Raw genomic sequence first — 21,735 nt, forward strand, 5'->3', positions numbered from 1 at the left:
GAGAGGATTTCTTTGCCTATACATTCATAAGTCTATGTTAAAAACCAAATTTATTTTGCAAATCCATTTGAAAAAAATTCAAAAAAATGTTTTTTTTTTGCTTGCACATCTACGAGTTTTGGTATAGAAGTTAATGAAAATTTTCTGTCTTTATTCTTATTTAACGAAAAATATTTAAAAAAGTCATTTGTTTTTATAAGAAAATGTATGCTACAGCATTCCATATATATTCGCAGATGTTTAATATTCACTAAATTTATTTTTATTGTCGCGGAAAATCAACTAATAATAAAAAAAATCTTGAAGTAAATCCATATTATTCTTCACCAGAGTAGATACAAACCTCAAAAAAAATCTACAGGATTGGGTATATAAATTGCATATTATAGCAACAACAAAAGAGAAAAACATGTTGTTGAAATATTATTTCATTAAAATCCCATACAATAATAAATGTACTCTGCTAAAACTTCTTCAAGAAATATGGTTTACAATCATATTAAAAAGCCAGTCATTCGCGAATTAAATAAAATCAGTTGATGCGCATCCGCTTTTGGATACAGCGAATCAATATCTTTCAATATTTATGCATATTTCAATGTTTCACTCAGCGTCCCAAGTGTGCAGTCAGTTGCATCACACAATGCATATAACCTTAAAGTGGGTAAAAGTTGCGCAATGTGCATACGATTTTGATGCGCATCCGATCTCCGTACCACACACCAAAAATACGTCAATATACACCTATTTCAAATTGTTTCTTCAGAAACCGCGGATTTGCCTCTACATTCTATTTCTGGTAAAAGACCTATATTACTCGCTTATCTCTGTAATGTATGACACGTTTTTCGTAAATATTTTAATTGCGAATAAAAGATTCCATATAAGTAAACATTTTCAAAGAAAATCGCGGCTTAGTACCCGGATTTGCCAAAATATATTTTTTGCAGATTTATCTATTTTCAAGGTACGTATATCCACCGTTTTAGTGGATGGATTCGAACGCGGAAGGGCTCATTAGATCCGTCTCGTAAAAAAACTAAATTCACGCGAGGTTCAAAGGAAATTGAATGACACTTGTAAATGTTACACGCAAAAAATAGTTTTTTTTAAGAAAATTCACGCATCAAATGTTGGCCTTTAGACTTCAGTTACTAGGATGCTGTACGGAGCACACTCATGAGATCGTAAAATCAGAATGTAAGAATGTAAAATCACAAGTTCTATAATCTTATTGTAAGTTTTGAATACTACCTTTTTGCGAGTTCGGATTATTAAAAAATTAAAAACCCCGAAATTCCGGCTTCAAAATGTCAGCATCAATTTTAGGTGGATAAATCGAAAAATCATACACTAGTATCATGTTGCCCATGGAGTATTACTTGAGCCTTTCTTTGGGCATTTGTCTATAAATTGAAAGGTTATGTCAGAAATCTGACGGGAACGTAAAAAACTTGTCGGCTCCAACACAGCTTCCACGTAAATTACTTTTAATGGTCGATAATGGGATCCCTCCTAAAACACTTAATTTTAAAGTATTTCTGTCATACTATTTACAATATGTTAACAGTTCGCGAATCCAGAAAGGGTGAAACTCGGATTCATCAATTGTAAAACATTTTTTTTCCTAAAGGCAGAGCTTATAAAAAAGAGAAAATAATGCGGTATTATTTTCACGCAGAAAATAACATTTCTTAAACATTGACGTATCGTTTCGCAACTCTTATGTAAAGGAGAAGCCTAAGAAAGTAGATAATTCTATCAAAATAAAACGAAACATTTTTTAATAAATATTTTATTTGTACTAGTTATTACTTCCAATTTCGATTCAAGCTTTTACAAGAAAACTGGGGCTGGAGCAGCAGCATAAGTCAAGGGTGCAGAGTAACCGAAGGGAGCGGCATAGGTAGCTGCGTATTTGGCAACTACGGGAGCAGAGTAGGCAGCAGCAACTGGTGAAGTGTAAGCAGCAGCTAGAGGGGTAGCGAAAGTCTTGGCAACAACTGGAGCAGCAAAAGTTTTAGCTACTACTGGAGCGGCAACGGGAGCAACAACTGGAGCGGTGGCAATTCCATTGTAGTTACGAGCAATATATTGGCTGCTGGTGGCAGTGACAAATGGAGCAGGGGCAGCAGCAACAACAGCAGCTGGGGCGGTATAAGCCAAAGGAGTAACCAAACCTGGCTTGGCAGCAGCACAGGCAATCATGGCGAAAATGACAACAACCTAATTTAAAAGTAAAAACATCTTTAGTTCACAATTTCCAATAACATTTCATAATTGCAATACTTACGAATTTGAACATTTTGGTATAGTGTGATTGTTGGATTACTCTGAAGGGTAGAGAACTTCTGATGTTATTCTCCGATTAACTTTAACTATTTATAGCAAATTGAAATTGTTTTAAAATAGTGTTTAATTAAACCGCTATATCACCGGTATTGCTTTACGTTTAATGAATAACAAATTTTGAGGTGATTTCAACGTAGGTATTCATTATTCATTAAAATGCTTAAAACATTGTTAACAGTATGTTAAACTGATGGTACAATATATAGTGCTTGTATATTGTATTGGTGTCCACTCTTAATTGACGTCATTACTGTTCTTGAAATTTAACAATAATATAATGTAACATTCTTGTAATTATAATATCGCTCATTTACCAAAGAGTGGCATAACTCAAAAAATGCGTTTTCTAAGTTAGAAATTTCTGTTTTTTCTACGACTTCGACTTTATATTGTTTCAAATTTTCATACTCATATCTCTAAAACTCATCGAGTTACAGCTCATTTACTACGGGTTTGGCCTAATTCAACAAAAAAGTTTTTTGAGTTTATGAACACTAAACCACTTCAAATCATGCTTGATCTTGCATAGAAATATATCACTGATATATGGTTAGCTGTTTGCAAAATATGGTGCAAGTAGTTATTTTATTTTTTGCGTAATATCTTTTTAAGTTGGGAAGTCAAATTTCAATCGCCAACTTAAAACGCGTTTTTCTCGAAACTTGATTTTTTGAGTAAATGAGCGATGTGTATAGATATATTAAAAAGGGGAGCCTTTAGTAAAATAAACAAGTAAAAAAAGAGTTAAGTTCGGCCGGGCCGAACTTTTTATACCCTCCACCACGAACTTTATTGAAGTGAATAGGAACAATTAGTTTTATTTCGTTTATGAAACTTTTCCTTTTATTGCAGGAGTAGTACATATATCTCAACTGAAATAACTCCCTTCATTTTTGTCTTTCCAAAACATGGACCAATATTTACTATTTTCCGAATTGAGCGAAATACATAAAATTGGGCAATACCGACTAGACTTAAATCTGGATAGTCTGGATTTGGATAGTTAACAACATCGGGGGCACCGTTCTATGGAGGATGTATAATACGTTGACCTGTACCGATAAATTTCTGGAGGAAAGTTACGTAACTCCAGCGATGACTAAATACCAAATTTCATTTATTCCCGTTGAATAATGTGGCTAAAACTTTCAAAATCCCAAAAATTGGGAGGGATCTTTCTATGGGGGCAATACAAAAACATGGAACAATACCGGAACATTTCAGGTGGAAAGTTTTATACCACCAACGGAATATTAAATATCATCCGTGTCGATGGGATATTGATGACACAACCTTCAAAATATCGAAAATCGGGAAGTACGCTTCTATGGGGGTTATTTGAAGAAAATGGCTTATACTGATAATTCTCTTCTTTGACTTCTCAACTTAAAAAGATATTACGCAAAAAATAAAATAACTACTTGCACCATATTTTGCAAACATTTTGCAAGATCAAGCATGATTTGAAGTGGTTTAGTGTTCATAAACTCAAAAAACTTTTTTGTTGAATTAGGCCAAACCCGTAGTAAATGAGCTGTAACTCGATGAGTTTTAGAGATATGAGCATGAAAATTTGAGACAAGATAAAATAGAAGTCGTAGAAAAAATAGAAATTACTAACTTAGAAAACGCATTTTTTGAGTTATGCCACTCTTGGGTAAATGAGCGGTATTACAATTACAAGAATGTTACATTATATTATTGTTAAATTTCAAGAACAGTAATGACGTCAATTAAGAGTGGACATCAATACAATATACAAGCACTGTATATTGTACCATCAGTTTTACATAATGTTAACAATGTTTTAAGCATTTTAATGAATAATGAATACCTACGTTGAAATCAAAATTTGTTATTCATTAAACGTAAAACAATACCGGTGATATAACGGTTTAATGAAACACTATTTTAAAACAATTTCAATTTCCTATAAATAGTTTAAGTTAATCGGAGAATAACATCAGAAGTTCTCTACCCTTCAGAGTAATCCAACAATCACACTATACCAAAATGTTCAAATTCGTAAGTATTGCAATTATGAAATGGTATTGGAAATTGTGAACTAAAGATATTTTTACTTTTAAATTAGGTTGTTGTCATTTTCGCCATGATTGCCTGTGCTGCTGCCAAGCCAGGTTTGGTTACTCCTTTGGCTTATACCGCCCCAGCTGCTGTTGTTGCTGCTGCCCCTGCTCCATTTGTCACTGCCACCAGCAGCCAGTATATTGCTCGTAACTACAATGGAATTGCCACCGCTCCAGTTGTTGCTCCCGTTGCCGCTCCAGTAGTAGCTAAAACTTTTGCTGCTCCAGTTGTTGCCAAGACTTTCGCTACCCCTCTAGCTGCTGCTTACACTTCACCAGTTGCTGCTGCCTACTCTGCTCCCGTAGTTGCCAAATACGCAGCTACCTATGCCGCTCCCTTCGGTTACTCTGCACCCTTGACTTATGCTGCTGCTCCAGCCCCAGTTTTCTTGTAAAAGCTTGAATCGAAATTGGAAGTAATAACTAGTACAAATAAAATATTTATTTAAAAAAAAATTTCGTTTTATTTTGATAGAATTATCTACTTTCTTAGGCTTCTCCTTTACATAAGAGTTGAGAAACGATACGTCAATGTTTAAGAAATGTTATTTTCTGCGTGAAAATAATACCGCATTATTTTCTCTTTTTTATATGCTCTGCCTTTAGACAGAAAGGGTGTATGGTAAAAACCAAAAATGTTTTACAATCGATGAATCCGAGTTTCACCCTTTCAGGGTTCGCGAACTGTTAACATATTCTGTATAGTATGACAGAAATTCTTTGAAATGAAGTGTTTTAGGAGGGATCCCATTATGTCGACCATTAAAAGTAATTTACGTGAAAGCTGTGTTGGCTACAGTAAAAATGGGTTGAAGCCAACAACTTTTCATATGTTCCCTTCCGATTTCTGACTTAACGTAACATTTTATAGACCTATGCCCAAAGAAAAACTCAAAGAGTACTCCACGGGCATCGATACCTCCTAAAATTGATGCTGATATTTTGAAGCCGGAACTTCGGGGTTTTTTGAATTTTTTTAATAATCCGGACGCGCACTGAGATAATTTTCCAAACTCATAATAGGATTGTAGAACTCGTGATTTTACTTCGTTTAATGTAATGTTCTTAAAAACAAAACTATTTTTTGCGTGTAACATTCGCGTGAATTGCGTGGACATAGATACCTTGAAAATAGATAAATCTGCAAAAATATATTTTGGCAAATCCGCGTACTAAGCCGCGATTTTCTTTGAAAATTTTAACTTTTATGGCATCTTTCATTCGCGATTAAATATATTTACGAAAAGCGTGTAGTACATTACAGAGATACGCGAGTAATATAGACCTTTTACAAGAAATAGACTGTGGAGGCAAATCCGCGGTTTTTGAAGAAACAATTTGAAATAGGTGTATATTGAAAGAGATTGATTCGCTGTATCCAAAAGCGGATGCGCATCAACTGATTTTATTTAATTCGCGAATGACTGGCTTTTTAATGTGATTGTAAACCATATTTCTTGAAGAAGTTTTAGCAGAGTACATTTATTATTGTATGGGAGTTTAGTGAAATAATATTTCAACAACATGTTTTTCTCTTTTGTTGTTGCTATAATATGCAATTTATATACCCAATCTCTATAGATCCTGTAGATATGTTTTTGTTGAGGTTAGTACTTCAAGATTTTTTTATACTTAGTTGATTTTCCGTGGCAATAAAAATAAATTTAGTGAATATTGAACATCTGCGAATATAAACCGAAAAAACCGAAGCCTAAAATACCTAAAATCGGGAGGTACCGTTCTATGGGGGCTATATGAAGACATGGACCTATACCGAAAAATTTCAGGAGGAAAGTAATATATATGTATCATATCAATTCATATTTAGCTCAATGATATGGGACCTACTGTTTATCGCCGAGTCCGAACGGCGTGCCTTAAGACACCACATTGTACAGAAGTTTTATATGGTTGAAATACTCAGGAAATGTTGCCAACATTTCTGATGGGTATTTTGCCACGGCTGAAAAATGTTTAGTAAAATGTTTATATATGTCCACGTTTCCATATACCTCCCGATTTTCGGTATTTTGAAGGTTTAGCCTTATTATCGCAGTGAAATTTATAGCTATAGGTCCACGCCCTCATATAGCCCCCATAGAACAGTTCCTCCGATTTTCGGTATTTTGAAGATTGTGGGCACATTAATCCACCGAAATGGCTGAAATTTGGTATTTGGTCTTCATTTGGGGTATTAAACGTTTCATATGAAATTTGTTGGTATAAGTCCACCCTTTTATATAGCCCCCAAAGAACTTAACTCCCGATTTTCGGTGTTTTTAAGGTTGTGGCCTCAATATTCGGCAGAAATGAATGATATTTGGTTTTAGTCTCCGTTGGGGGTATAAAACTTTCCCCCAGAAACTTGTCGGTACAGGTCCACGCCTTAGTACAGCCCCCTTCAACGGTAATTCTTTATTTTCGGTATTTTGAAGGTTGTGGCTTTAATATTCCACCGAATACCTATTTTAATGGAAATGGCTGAAATTTGGTATGGCTGAAATTTGGTATTTAGTCTTCGTTGGGGGTGTGCAACTTTCAGCCACTTTCAACACCATCCATATAAAACTTGTCTACAATGTGGCATCTTAAGACACGCCGTTCGGACTCGGCGATAAACAGTAGGTCCCATATCACTGAGCTAATATAAATCGGGGTGCACTCATTGATTTGAGAGAAGTCTCCCTTGTCCCTTCAGGGGACAACTTCCCTGAAGGGAAGTTAATGTTCTATAATTTTCGCAAATTTTCAGCTTAATCCGACAATCAATGCGACCTGTACGAACCGAAGGACATGCATAAATCGACTGAAAATGTGATTCTATGTTAATCCTTAAAAGTAACTATGGGTCTATCACGTTTCCTAAGTTATTTCTCGGAAATTTTATAAAGATATTGGGTTCATTGTTTTTGTTAGGTAGGTTTTATTTTTTCTCAGTTAATAAATTTTAGTGAAATTCCAACATTAGTGGACGAGAACTTTTTAACGCCCGCTAAGCCACTGTGTCTTATATTCGCAGCAAGATGCCTCGGAGTGGCCTCATTCAGTTCATATATGGGCCTTATTGTAGAAAATTAACATATGTTGAAAGTGAGGTATGGGGTATTGTAACCCGCGAAAAATTGTACTATACCATAAGTTTTGAAAGCATTTCTGTAAAAGCAACTATTTTAGCACGATTCACTCAGGGATTTCGGAAGGTAATGACATATCAGACCGCATTTCTTTAAATTTTTTTCCTAAACATTAAAGTTAAAACGGTCGTATATTTTGTGCGCAACTATCAAGGTTAGTTACAAAAACAGATTTCGAATGACGATGTTTTTCTTAATCTTTGTACAAAAAATCATTGATGTAGCATTAAAAACATTTTATGATTTTTTTAAATGGAAAACTCAATTTTACAAATTTTTGCCCAATGGGAATGCCCATATTATTTCATAACCGTCCAATCCCGTCCGTTTAACACCTTTTGAAATATAATGAAATTACACGGGTAAAAATGTGTTTTTTTGTTATAATTTTCCGTATAAGTCACAGTTGTTTACAGTGTAATCTTTACACGAATGAATTTTTTTTAAATATCTAAGTTTTTATATAAAATGAGAATATGTTTAATTTAAAATTAGAAGAAGAAAAAATGTCTTTTTATTAATTTTCTCGTTTAGAGTTAAGCTTGATGATCGGAAATTATTTGCAAGTGAAAAAGGAAAGCCAAGGACTCGAACCCACATAGTCACCAAATTACGTTACCTGGTTTCACTGGTGGTAAAGCAGATCTTCGGACGTATCGACTATGTAGTGGCTTCTCTGTTCTAGAACTTTTCGTTTTTATACCCTCAGCATTTATGCTAACGAGGGTATATACACTTTCATACGGGCAAAATGTGCCTCATCGAAATAATGGTTTTAGACCCCAAGTATGTTTGGACGAAATGTGTTTCAGACAATTTTGAGTTGATTTAGCCATGTCCGTTCGTCTGTCTGTCTAGCTGGCTGGTGCGCACGATAACTCTCGAACGGAGCAACCGATTCGATTCAAAATTTGGCTTTCATAATATTTTGTCCAAACTTAGTTTAAGTTCGAAGATGGGCTATATCGGTCCACTCCTTCCGGTACCTCCCCCACAAAAGTTCGAAAATTTTCGGAAAATTTGTGCGCACGATAACTCTTGTACATCGTGAAAGTTCTAGCAGACTTAGATGAAGTTTAAATATGGACTCAATCGGTCCACTCGTTCGCGTACCTCCCACACAAAATTTCGGAAAAGTACAGTTTTGGACCTGCTCTCGAATCGCTTTGATTTTTATACCCTCAGCCTTTAGGCTAAGAAGGGTATATGAAGAAAAGACAAAATTTTTTAGTTTTCCATAAAAAAAAATTAAAAAATTTTTTTAAGCTACATGAAAGATTTTTGGTACATAGATTGGGAAAAAAATCCCATTCTTAAATCTGTTCGAGATACTAATTTTGGTTGTTGCGCGCAAAAGTTATGGCGGTTTCAATTCTGATAAAAAGAAAAAAATCTTTAAAAGGCTCTAATCATTATATTGAGAAACTCTTAAAATAGGGGCTCCCTACATACTATATGTTTACTGAGGTCCCATAACTTTAGTGAAAAAGTTGTAAATTTTCGCGGAAATTAGGAAAGCATTCAAAACAATTGGTAGTTTACAACTTGTTCTAATAAAATTCAAGCTGTTTATGCATCTGAAAAATATATAAAAAATATGTACGTAATCTAAACATCGCGAAGATTCAAATGAAACCAAAACTATACAAATCCGTTTAGCGGTTTGCATATTATAGCAAAAAACAAAAAATATATTGAGGAAATTTATAAAATTTTTGTAAAAGAAAATATTTATTAAAATTTATTTTGTGAGTTAGTTGAACAAAATCTAAGAACAATAGGTCGGAGTTTTTCTTCTATTTTAGTTTAATTTCACGCAATAAATCACATTTTTCATTCTAATCACTTCTCGAAAACACGCTAACATCTAGCAGAAGATATGGATATCTTTCAAATAAATGTTGGGTTCCTTTAAATGGGGTATAATCTTGAAATATAATTGTATCGGGTAATGTTCATTTTGAAATGCGTGTAAATCGCGAAATCCTCAAAATCACTTGATGCGCATGCGGTTTACCAATACAGCGAATTCTTCTCTTTTAATTTGTACACATTTGCCAGGATTTACTTTGGCCGCTAAGATGTAGCATCGTCTACAGTTTAGTGTACAAAAAACTGTATAATGCTTATAATTTGCCCAAAGTGCATACACTTTTTATGCGCATCCGATTTCACTATCAACCGTAAAAAAATACATCGATCTAAACATATTTCAATAAAATCCATCAAGAACCGTGGATGTAGCATCACACAGTATTTTTTGGATAAATCGGATACAGCTCCCATGCCAATAAATTTTTCAAACCGCTGTTTTCGCACAAACGCGAGTGATGATTCACTTTCTTCATTGAAATGGAAACGATCCACATAAAACGCGAATTAGTCAGCGATATTTTGAAAAACATTTTTCGCAAATTTTTCAATTTTTGCAGTAGCCATTTCCGCCGTTCTAGTAGATGGATTTTTACGATCTGTGATTCATATGATCCGGATCGTCGAAAAACTAAAATATCGCGGGGTACCAGCACACTCAAAACGATATTGTAAATACTGTACCCAAAAAATAGGTTTTTTAGAAAAAATATCGCACTAAATTTTGGCCTTTGGCAGTAGATTACTCTGCTGCTGTGTGGGCACATACTCAATATACATATCAGATTATGCGAAATCGCGAGTTCTTTAATCCTATAATTGGTTTTTCGAAATATCCGAATGCGCGTCCCAGTTACATAAAAAATACAAAAAACACCTGAAATCCGGCTTCAAAATGTCAGCATCCATAAAAGGTGGATGCAGTGGAAATTTTGGAAAGTGGTACATTAGAAGTGTAATCTTCATTTTGTATTCTCCTACTTTTACTTTGGACAGATGTCCGTCATTTGAATGGTTTAATCAGAAATCGAATACCAATGTAAAAAACCTGTTTAGCTTCAACGTGTTTTTACCTATGTTTTTCTTTTACGCGGTCGTAACTACCACGTAAATTACATTTTTTTGCTAAACTTTTGAGCTTTGTACAAAAACATCTAAATTAATCCAGCAATAGTCATAGTTACTGGTAAACTACAATAGTTCGCGTATTATAATAGTGCAAACCTTGGCTTCATGGAAACTAAAAAATTTTGACTTTTCCTCATATACACTTTGATACGATGAAAATGTGCCTCATCGAAATAATGGTTTTAGACCCCAAGTATGTTTGGACGAAATGTGTTTCAGACAATTTGGAGTCGATCTAGCCATGTCCGTCCGTCTGTCTGTCCGTCTGTCTGTCTGTCCTGCTGGCTGGAGCGCACGATAACTCTCGAACGGATGAACCGATTCGGTTCAAATTTTGGTTTTCGTAATATTTTGCCCAAACTTAGTTTAAGTTCGAAGATGAGCTACATCGGTCCACTCCTTCCGGTACCTCCCCCACAAAAGTTCGAAAATGTTCGGAAAGTTTGTGCGCACGATAACTCTTGAAGGGAGTGACCGATTTGGTCCATACTTTGTATAGTGTATACTTTCTACCAGAGGAATATGATCTTTTAATATGGTCTCAATAGGTCCACTCCTTCGGGTACCTCCCACACAAAATTTCGGAAAAGTTCAGTTTAGGGCCATCTCTCGAATCGCTTTGATTTTTGTTTTAGCAACTTGTATTTACTGCCCTCCATACGACGGTACAAGTTTTATTAGGGGCAAGTCCATACTTCCTGAGAAAATAGCATGAAAGTTACAAAAACCCCTATGACACCGTGTGAGGTGTTTGGAGCGCAAGATAACTCTCGAACGGATCTGCCGATTCGGTCCAAAATATGGCCTTAGTAATATTTTGTCCAAACATAGTTTAAGTTTGAAGATAAGCCATATCGGTCCACTCCTTCAGGTACCTCCCCCACAAAAGTTCAACAATTTTCGGAAAAATTGTTCATACGGTAACTCTTGAAGGGAGTGGCCGAATTGGTCTATACTTAACACATCCTAATATATCTACTAGATATAGATCAGGTTTAAATATGGACTATATTTGTCCACTCCATCCGGTACCTCCCACACAAAATTTCGGATAAGTTCATTTTAAGACCTGCTCTCGAATCACTTTGATTTTGGTTGAAGCAACTTGCATTTGCTGCCTCAATTACGATGGTAAACGTTTATTCAAGGCAAGTCCATACATCTTGAGAAACCAGCCGAAGGGTGTAAAAACCCCCTATGGCACCATATGTAGTGGCTGGAGATCCACTTTCATAATGGTCAATGTAGATTCATTCCTTTTAGTATCTCCTCCGCGAAACATTTGATCTTTAATCCTAATCAATATTTTTGGCTGTTCAAACGCCCAACATTTTTAAAACCCCCTAAATACATACGTATTTTGGAAAAAAATTGTTTCAATATACACAGGCTGAGGGTATATCTCTGTCGGCAAAGCCGACTGATACTTTTTTACTTGTTATTGCAACAACTTGTATTTACTATCCCCCATACGACGGTTCAAGTTTTATCAGGGGCGAATCCATACTTCCTGAGAATATAGTCTGAAAGGTGCAATTTTCAGACCGATTTAGCTGTTATTTGACGTTTAGAGTTCTTAAGTGTCAATAAACTTATATAACAAAACTTGTGGACATAGGTCCACGGTTTGGTATAGCCCCCATATAACAGTAGACCCCGATTTACGGTATTTTGACGTTTTTAGCCATATTTCTAGACCGAATTGGCTATAATGTGACATTTAGGGTTCTTAGTGACCAAAAAGCTTATATTCGAAAAATTATGAACTTAGGTCCATGTTTTGGTATAGTCCCCATATAACGGTATCTCCCGATTTTCGGTATTTTGCGAATTGTACCTACAATTTTTAACCGAATTAGCTGTAATTTGAACATTTGACATTTGAAGTTCTTAGTGGTCACCACACCTCTCCACCAAAAATTGTCAAGAAAGCGCCATGTATGGATAAAGCCCCCATATAACGGTACCTCCCGATTTTCAGTAATATGATGATTTTAGCTACAATTTTAAACCGAACTAGCAGTAATTTGACATTTGAAGTTCTTAGTGTTCATAAAACCTCTCCATCAAAAATTGTCAACATAGGTCCATGTTTGGATATAGCCTTCATATAACGGTACCTCCCGATTTTCAGTAATTTGGTAATTTTAGTTTCAATTTTTAACCGAACTAGCTGTAATTTGACATTTGAAGGTTGTAGTGGTCACCTATATAACGGTACCTCACGATTTTCGGTACTTTGAGAATTTTACTTAAAATGCTTAACCGAGCGTAGGTTTTGGTATAGCCCCAAAACGAACCTCCCGATTTTCCGTACCTTAGCTATATTTGTTGGCAGAACTTTCTGCAATTTGAAATTTAAAAGCCAACAAAAATTCTGCAACAGAAATTGTTCATTTAAGTTCATATTTTCGTATAGCCCACATATAGCGATACCTCCGAACTAGCTGTTAATGACATTTGAAGTTCCCACTGATCACAATCCACTAGAAATATTCAACATAGGTCTAAGTTTTGGTATAGCCTCCATATAACGTTATGTACCGATTTTTGGTATTTTGAGGAGTTTAGCTATAGTTTTTAACCGAATTAGGAGTTGTTTGACATACTTCCATGTTTTATTATAACCCCTATATAACGGTACCTCCCCCTTTCTAGCCCACCAAAAATTGTCAACATACATAGTTAGATATAGACACCATATACATACGAGGGCGGTTCGGAAACTTCTTAGCCTATTAATGAAAGAGAATAGTTAGTTTTTCAAAAATATTTTTATTTTTCAATATAATCTCCTGAAACTTCAATACACTTAGTCCAACGCTTTTCTAGCAATTCTATCCCTTGATTAAAATAGTTTTCCTCAAGGTCTTCAAAATAGTGGTTTACAACTGTAATTGCATCTTCATTTGAGGTAAAACGCTTGCCAGCAAGGATTTTTTTTTAGATTTGGGAACAAGTAAAAGTCACTGGGAGCTAAATAAGGAGAATAAGGTGGGTGGTCAAGCAACTCGTACTTTAATTCGTTGATTTTAGCCATTGTTAAAACACTCTTGTGCGCTGGTGCGTTGTCTTGATGAAAAATTATTTTTTGTGTTGTAAGCCAGGACGGTTTTCTCGAATTTGTACATTTAATTGATCCAAAAGGTTGCAATAGTACTCTGAATTTATTGTTTTACCCTTTTGCAGATAGTCAATCAATAAAGTACCTTTGAAGTCCCAAAAAACCGTTGCCATAACCTTACCAGCCGATTGAATTGTTTTTGCCTTCTTTGGGGCACTTCCTCCAGCTTCAGTCCATTGTTTGGATTGTTCTTTTGTCTCTGGAGTATAGTGGCGGATCCATGTCTCATCAACAGTTATGAAACGACGCCTAAAATCCATTTTATTTCGCTTAAAACGATCCAAACAAGCTTGAGAACATATCACACATTCACCATATCATTATGAATTTCTTGTCCCGATAAACCTTTTTATACCCTCAGCCTTTAGGCTAATGAGGGTATTTACACTTTGATACGACCAAAAATGTGCCTCATCGAAATAATGGTTTTAGACCCCAAGTATGTTTGTACGATATCCGTTTCAGACAATTTTGAGTAGATCTAGCAATGTCCGTCCGTCTGTCTGTCTGGCTGGCTGGTGCGCACGATAACTCTCGAACGGATCAATCGAGTCGGTTCAAATTTTGGGTATCGAAATATTTGTCCAGATTCGATTTAAGTTCGAAGATGGGCCATATAGGTCCACTCCTTCAGGTACCTCCCCCACAAATGTTCAAAAATGGTCGCAAAACTTGTGCGCACGATAACTCTTGTAGGAAATAACCGATTTGGTCCATACTTTGAACATCGTGTAATTTCTACCAAACTTAGATGAGGTTCCAATATGGACTCAATCGGTCCTCACCTTCGGGTACCTCCCACACAAAATGTCGGAAAAGTTCAGTTTAGGACCTGGTCTCGGATCGCTTTGATTTTTGTTTACGCAAGTTGTATTCGCTGTCCTCTTTACGACGCTTTATGTTTCATTAGGGGCAAGTCCATACTTCCTGAGAAAATAGCCTGAAAGTTGCAAAAGGCCCCTATGACACCGTATGTAGAGGTTGGAGCGCAAGATAACTCTCGAAAGGATCTGCCGATTCGGTCCAATATTTTGCCTTCGTAATATTTTGTCCAAACATAGTTTAAATTCGAAGATAAGCCATATCGGTGCACTCTTTCAGGTACCTCCCCCACAAAAGTTCAAAAATGTTCGGAAAAATTGTGCGCACGATAACTCTTGAAGGGAGTGACCGATGTAATCCATACTTTGCACATCCTAATATATCTACCAGATATAGATCAGGTTCGAATATGGACTATATTTGTCTACTCCTTCTAGTACCTCTCACACAAAATTTCGGATAAGTTCACTTTAAGACCTGCTGTCGAATCACTTTGATTTTTGTTGAAGCGTTTTGCATTCTCTACCTCCATTACGACGGTAAAAGTTTTTTCAGGGGCAAGTCCATATTTCTTGGGAAAACAAAAAGGTGTAAAAAACCCCTATGTCACCATATGTGGCGGTCGGAGAGCACGAAACTTTCGAACTGTTCAACAGGTTTGGTCCAACATTTGGTCTTCGTCATATTATATCCAAACTTAGTTTCATGGGGCAATACCGGTCCACAGCTTCCTGTACTTCTCCCCAATATTTAAAAAATGTCACTAAAATGCTAGGACGATAACACTTGAATGGGCAACCAACTTGGTCCAAACTTTTGATCTTCAAATGTTTTGTCAAAATTTAGTTTAACTTCCAAAATGGCCCATATCGTTCCTCCCTAAGGGTACCTCCCCGACAAAGGTTCAACATTTGTGTCTTAGTGCAGTTAATTCCTAATCCAAATTTTTGTCGGCAAGTTCAAATGTCCAAAAAGGGCCACAAAATTTTGAAGATACCTTAAATACATTCGATCTGTCCGAAGGTGAAAATTTCACTTCACATTGGCTGAGGGTATATATCGGTCGGCAAAGCCGACTGACACTTTTTTACTTGTTTATGTAAATATTTCATGACAGCACGCATTTCTAATTTTTCCATTGTAAAAAAATTGCGGATGCGTCTTTTTTGAACACCTGTTTCTATATGAAGGAGTTGCCAGATCGAAACAAAATTTAACATGTGTTCATAACAGAGATGGAAGTTTCCAAAACACTTAACTTTTTTCTGTTTATACCGCGCTTTTTGTGCTAGGCTAAGAAGTTTCCGAACTGCCCTCGTATGTACATTATCTGACATTTTATCGTACCCGTTTAAAGTTGGGGACAGGGATGAACGCTAATTATTTTATTTTAGTTAAGAATATTTTATGGTGGAGGGTATGAAAAGTTCGGCCCGGCGCGTTTTTACTTGTTTTTTTTTTTTTTTTTTTGGTTATAGCCTTACTGCACATAAGCTGTTTCAAGGGCCAGCAACGCGGACCGGGTCGGCTAGTTTTCTAATATAATTGTTAATATAATCTAACAATTATACAATTATATTAAAACAAACAAAGTAAAATTTTTTTAATAATAATTTATTATGTATATTTATCACATTCTATTCGTTCGTAAATGATGATTTTTACAACAAAACAGAGGTTGGAGCGGCGGCATAAGTCAATGGAGCGGAGTAAGCGAAGGGAGCAGAGTAACCGAAAGGAGCAGCATAGGTGGCAGCGTATTTGGCAACAACGGGAGCTGAGTAGGCAGCAGCAACTGGGGCAGCGAATGTCTTGGCAACAACTGGAGCAGCGAAAGTCTTGGCTACAACTGGAGCGGCAACGGGAGCAACAACTGGAGGAGTGGCAATTCCATTGTAGTTACGGGCAACATATTGGCTACTTGTGGCAGTGACAAATGGAGTGGGAGCAGCGGCAACAACAGCAGCAGGAGCGGTGTAAGCCAAAGGAGTAACCAAACCGGGCTTGGCGGCAGCACAAGCAATGATGGCGAAAATAACAACGGCGAATTTGAACATTTTGTTATAGTTTTGTTTTGTAGAATGTGATTACTTCGATAGGTAAAGAACTTCTGATATTAAAAACGGGATTTTGTTAACTATTTATACTCTGCAAAATTCGACCAATCAATTGTTCATACATTTACGCTCAAAAATTGAAATCATGTTAGAAATGGTTTATAACTTGTTATAGGTATTCCGTTCACTTTGAAAAGAAATACCCCACACTTACTTAAATTAAAATGCGTAACAAGTATTTACATACGTCACACACATGTAGTTAGAATGATGAATACACCTTAATTTTGTTAAGCGACAATAATTATAGTTGGAAAAATAATTTATATTATTTTTTAATGAATATGTATCGACAAGTTTCCTCCGGTTGTTGGAATAGCTTGCGGGGGTCAAGAGTGGAAAGACTAAAAGATTGATAATGCGAATTTTTTTGGTTTTTAATGAACACTTAAATATTTTGTTTTTGTTGTAACAAATTGTATTCGCCTTCCCCATTACGACATGTTACATGTTTTTTTTCGGGGGAAAGTACTTACTTCTTGAGATAATGACCCAATAGCTCCACAAAGCCCTTCTTTCATGGGGTTATAACGTGTTCTAGAAAAGAATTATCAGTATAGGTCCACGTTTCCTATATCCCCCATAGAAGCGTGCCTCTTGATTAACGGTATTTTTTAGGTTTTAACCACATTATATTACTGAAATATCGGAAGTTTGGTATTTAGTCTTCTTTGAGTTTAAAACTAAATTGGGACCTGGAATGTCCGAAGCCTATATGAAGTTGGCAAATTGAATAACACCATCAATGAAATGAATCGACTCAAAATTGATATACTAGGTGTCAGTGAAACTTGGTGGACAGAAAGCGGCAATTTTGAATCCAAAAACGCCTTGGTATACCATTCTGGAAATATGGAGGGAATACACGGAAGAGGGGTTGGCATTATTGTCAATAAAAACATTGCAGATTGTGTAGTTGAATATGTTCCGATGTCAGAGAGAACTATGATGATTAAAATCTCAGCAAAACAGTATACAGGTATATGCCCCTACATGTGATGGAAACAACGACGAGGTTGAAATTTTTTATGAAGAAATTAGTGAACTACTAAAAATGACGAAATCACATAATATAACAATAATTCAAGGAAACGAAGAAATAAATGAAGTAACGGGAGGATATGGACTTGGTGAAAGAAATGAAAGAGGAGACAGGTTAATCCAATTCTGCAAAGAATTTAAAATGACAATAACCAACACAATATTCCGGCTACATCCTAGACGACTATACACATGGAAGTCACCATTAGATAACGAAAGAAATGTCGTACGAAATCAAATAGACTATATAATGATCAACAACAGATTTAGGACCTGTGTAACCTAATGTTCGACATATCCAGGAGCTGATGTGCCGTCAGATCAAAATCTTTTGATTTGCAATATTCGAATTAAACTAGCTCGGATTCAAAAAAGAAAGAAGAAATCCCATAAAATAAATATTGAAATACTTCAAAATACAACAGCCTGAAATGGAATAAAAGAACAAATAAACAACAAACTTGAAGATATCGATGTAAACGATGCAGATAATATATTGAACAAGGTGAAGGATGCGATATGTAAAGTAACAAAAAGCTACATAGGAACTCACACAAGAATAACCCAAGAGGAATGGATGACCAACGAGATTATGGAACTTAGAGAGGAACGAAGAAAATATAAAAATGTTAATTACGAACGCTATTGGGAGATCAATAAAGAGATTCGCACAGCAACCAGAGCTGCCAAAAATTCCCTGCTCAATCAAAAATGTCAAGAGATCGAACATTTGCAACACAAACATGACGATTTCAATTTACATAGAAAGTTAAAAGAAGCCGCTGGGATATATAGGAGAACAACTATTTACCGACGATAGACGCTCAATATACCAACACAACGGAAATGCTAATCTATCTGGAAACCCAATCACTAAATCAGAAGTGGAATATGCCATTCTATCATTGAAAGATAAGAGCTCAACTGGACCTGACGAAATTCCATCTGAAATTTTAAAACTTATAGATGGAGACAATGTGTTATTGATTGTCCGCCTGTTTAACTATATATATGACACAGGTCAATACCCAAACGATTGGCTAATATCAACTTTTATACCGATACCAAAAAAGTCGAATGCAAAAAAATGCTGTGAATACAGATTAATTAGTCTCATGTGTCATATTTTAAAAATCTTTCTTCGAATAATACACACGAGAATATACTCTAAATGTGAAATTGCTATGGGAGAATCCCAATTTGGATTCAAAGAAGGTGATGAGGCGACTCCTAGCCTCATCACTACAATGCAGCCCAAGAAAACCTAAGGAAAAACCCAAGAACGAAAACACGCGGGTGATGTATATTCTTCGATGGTTCGAAAGAAACTCAAATTTTATTTACTATTCTACAAAATATTTACAACTCTTAAAACTAACACACACAGACAATACATTTAGTAATGTACGCTGTGTACATAAATACATCATGCACACCACGCACACACTGCGTTGCGGGTGATAAGAAACATACACTATTTTATTACCGACCCTTTCTATTTATGGCCGACATCTGTTATGTGTAAAGATAGCACATTGGTGCGTTGACTAAAATCTACCTGACACCATTAAAAACAATTCTATAAAATTGTCCATACTCCCCGCCGTGAAAAGATCCTAATCTTTTAACAATTGTATGTATTAGTATCTTATCTTTTACAAACTAAATTTTTTTTAGTAATATTGCAATTACATTTAATTTTGTAACTGCTGAAGGCATTACTTATATTCTAAAACTAATTATATGAATGCAACAATTATTATAACTTAATTCTAGGTGATGGCACCCAACACCTTCAGCAACCAGCTCGGACGGGGACTTCTTTTCCATTGCTTAATTACGTGGTAAATCCATTTTCTTCGTAGAGGATAACCTGAAACATTGCTAGCGTCAGCTCTGGTTGTGCGATAACCGGTAACTTCTTCATTGGCATTAAACATCGATGCCTTTTTGCTAGCGCCACCTTGTATTTCTTGTGACTTCATAACCATGTGGATCGGAGGTTCATCTGTTGCACTAACTCTCAATTTGTTGATATCACCCTCAATGGTGCCTGAGCGATGGAAATTGACGTCATTCTCTTTGTCATTGGCATTAGTTTTAAATTGGACACCACCGATATGTACTTCTTTAGTACCTTTCTTCAGTACCATTTCTTCAAAATCACTTTGGGAAATTTCGATGTGATCTTTCTCCCTGCTGGGTTGACTCATATCTTCTACGTCACACAGTAATTTGTTGTACATAGCACTTTCTTCTTGTAGTTGTTGTTGTGCCATTCCATTTCGTAGACGTCGCAATTCATCTTCCAGATTTACTACCTCAGCAGCATGGCATGTCCGTTCCTGTTGGATCAATTCCTCCAAATCACGATTACGGGTATTCAATGCAGCATTTGTAGCTTCCAACTCATTAATGCGACTATTCAAGCTATGATTGGCTTCTGCTTGAAGACTATTAATCTCTTGTGGGTACATCATTTCAAGTTTGCGCATTTGTTCTTCGTGTTGTTCACGCAACTGTTGTAACACTGCACTGATTTCAGCTTGGTGGCGAGAATGTATTTCATCAATTTCTCGCAAATGACTTTGCTCCTTAAACGTGAGTTCTTCGCGTAGTCTCTGAATGCGGTTTTGCAAATCCGTACGGATCATGGATTCAGCGTTTAAATATTTACGAGCTTCGTCCAATTGTTGTCGTAGACACTCCGATTCTTTCTGCACTTCACAAAGATTTTCCACAGCCTTTTCCTTTTCAGCATAAGCAGCATTGTATTTGACGGTAACGTCAGTGACCTGTGACTCATACATGCGAGCCTTTTCTTCAGCAAGTCGGCAGTCCTTGATTTGTTGATCCAATTTGGACTTAAATTGCTCATTTTCTTCTCGTAATCGATTTGTTTCACTTTTTAATTTTCGCGAAACATCCACGCACGCCTTTTCATTCTCAGTTTTCGAGCTCCTAACAACTTCCTGTGTAGGCCCTAAACTACCTGAGAACTGTGCCTCATAATTTATGTTCACCTTTTTTGGTGCTACTCTTAAAATGTTCCCACTTCTTACTATTTGGTAACAAATTTGCAGATAATGGTAATGACTTGTGTAGTCACCCTCTATCCCTACTACCTCCAAATATCGCACGTAATGTGACAATAATGACTGATAACTCTTTTCGAAGTCTTTTGTTCTTGAGAAAAGAGCTTTTCTAATCTCCCCCCAAAAATCAAAAGAAGCATCTACTAAATTAATTGTTTCCCTAATATTTGGCGGTCCTGTTTGGAGCAGTCCGGATTTCTTTCCACACTGTTCCGATGAACTTAAGCTGTTCACCTCAGCTATAAAATCTACATTATGTAAACGTGGCACTTCTATAGGCACAAACAAACCCATAGCTTCCATGTTTTCCTCTATGCTTTTAACGGCATATTGCACTCCCACAGCGAATATGCCATGATCGTATGGTACTTTTTCCATACGTCGGAGCTCCCTTTCGTTACCTAAAAAGTCCGTTCTTGCTTCCGCGAAAGAACTAACTATTTTGGAACACTTTTCCCTAATTTCCTTGGCTACACTTGTTTGAGCAATTTTGTATATTTGTAAATCAATGGACACTATATACTCGCCCAACATCCTTTGATGTTGGATGAATTCTTCGAAATTCATTTTCGCGAGCTATATTTTTTGTCACTTTATTATTTTTTTTTTTATTTGTTATTAAAATTGACCTAACATACTCTTTGCTTCGAGTATGCGTCTTTTAATAACCTAACACAGTCACTTTTTTCTACAGCACTGCACTACACGTATAAACTACACAACGTTCTCCTTTGGAACTGCGAGCCTACCACGTCACTTAAATAGCGGATCTATTACGTGTTTTTACTAAACATATAACAATCACTTTGGGGTCACCAAATGATGAGGCGACTCCTAGCCTCATCACTACAATGCAGCCCAAGAAAACCTAAGGAAAAACCCAAGAACGAAAACACGCGGGTGATGTATATTCTTCGATGGTTCGAAAGAAACTCAAATTTTATTTACTATTCTACAAAATAT

The 21,735-nt window shown here is 36.1% G+C and overlaps 4 protein-coding genes across 4 annotated transcripts; 1 reads left to right on the top strand and 3 right to left on the bottom strand.

The window, feature by feature from the left end:
- Positions 1 to 1,813: 1,813 nt before the first annotated feature.
- Positions 1,814 to 2,361, bottom strand: LOC141402334 (uncharacterized). Its single transcript, XM_073983303.1, has 2 exons — positions 2,294 to 2,361; positions 1,814 to 2,226 (listed from the first exon to the last, which is right to left on the bottom strand). The coding sequence occupies exons 1-2, from the start codon at positions 2,303 to 2,305 to the stop codon at positions 1,837 to 1,839; spliced, it is 402 nt and encodes a 133-aa protein (XP_073839404.1). The 5' UTR covers positions 2,306 to 2,361; the 3' UTR covers positions 1,814 to 1,836.
- A 1,948-nt stretch (positions 2,362 to 4,309) lies between these two features.
- LOC141402663 (uncharacterized) lies at positions 4,310 to 4,895 on the top strand. Its single transcript, XM_073984374.1, has 2 exons — positions 4,310 to 4,377; positions 4,445 to 4,895. The coding sequence occupies exons 1-2, from the start codon at positions 4,366 to 4,368 to the stop codon at positions 4,832 to 4,834; spliced, it is 402 nt and encodes a 133-aa protein (XP_073840475.1). The 5' UTR covers positions 4,310 to 4,365; the 3' UTR covers positions 4,835 to 4,895.
- Positions 4,896 to 16,124: 11,229 nt separating this feature from the next.
- LOC141402205 (uncharacterized) lies at positions 16,125 to 16,606 on the bottom strand. Its single transcript, XM_073983042.1, has one exon. It carries the CDS (start codon positions 16,574 to 16,576, stop codon positions 16,181 to 16,183), a length of 396 nt encoding a protein of 131 aa, XP_073839143.1. The 5' UTR covers positions 16,577 to 16,606; the 3' UTR covers positions 16,125 to 16,180.
- Positions 16,607 to 17,792: 1,186 nt separating this feature from the next.
- LOC141403012 (lamin-C-like) lies at positions 17,793 to 20,487 on the bottom strand. Its single transcript, XM_073985145.1, has 2 exons — positions 19,551 to 20,487; positions 17,793 to 17,803 (listed from the first exon to the last, which is right to left on the bottom strand). The coding sequence occupies exons 1-2, from the start codon at positions 20,485 to 20,487 to the stop codon at positions 17,793 to 17,795; spliced, it is 948 nt and encodes a 315-aa protein (XP_073841246.1).
- Between the last annotated feature and the right edge of the window lie 1,248 nt (positions 20,488 to 21,735).

This window comes from Musca autumnalis, unplaced genomic scaffold, assembly GCF_047663935.1.
Source record: "Musca autumnalis isolate F117 unplaced genomic scaffold, ASM4766393v1 scaffold_4, whole genome shotgun sequence".
In the NCBI taxonomy this organism is placed as follows: domain Eukaryota; kingdom Metazoa; phylum Arthropoda; class Insecta; order Diptera; family Muscidae; genus Musca; species Musca autumnalis.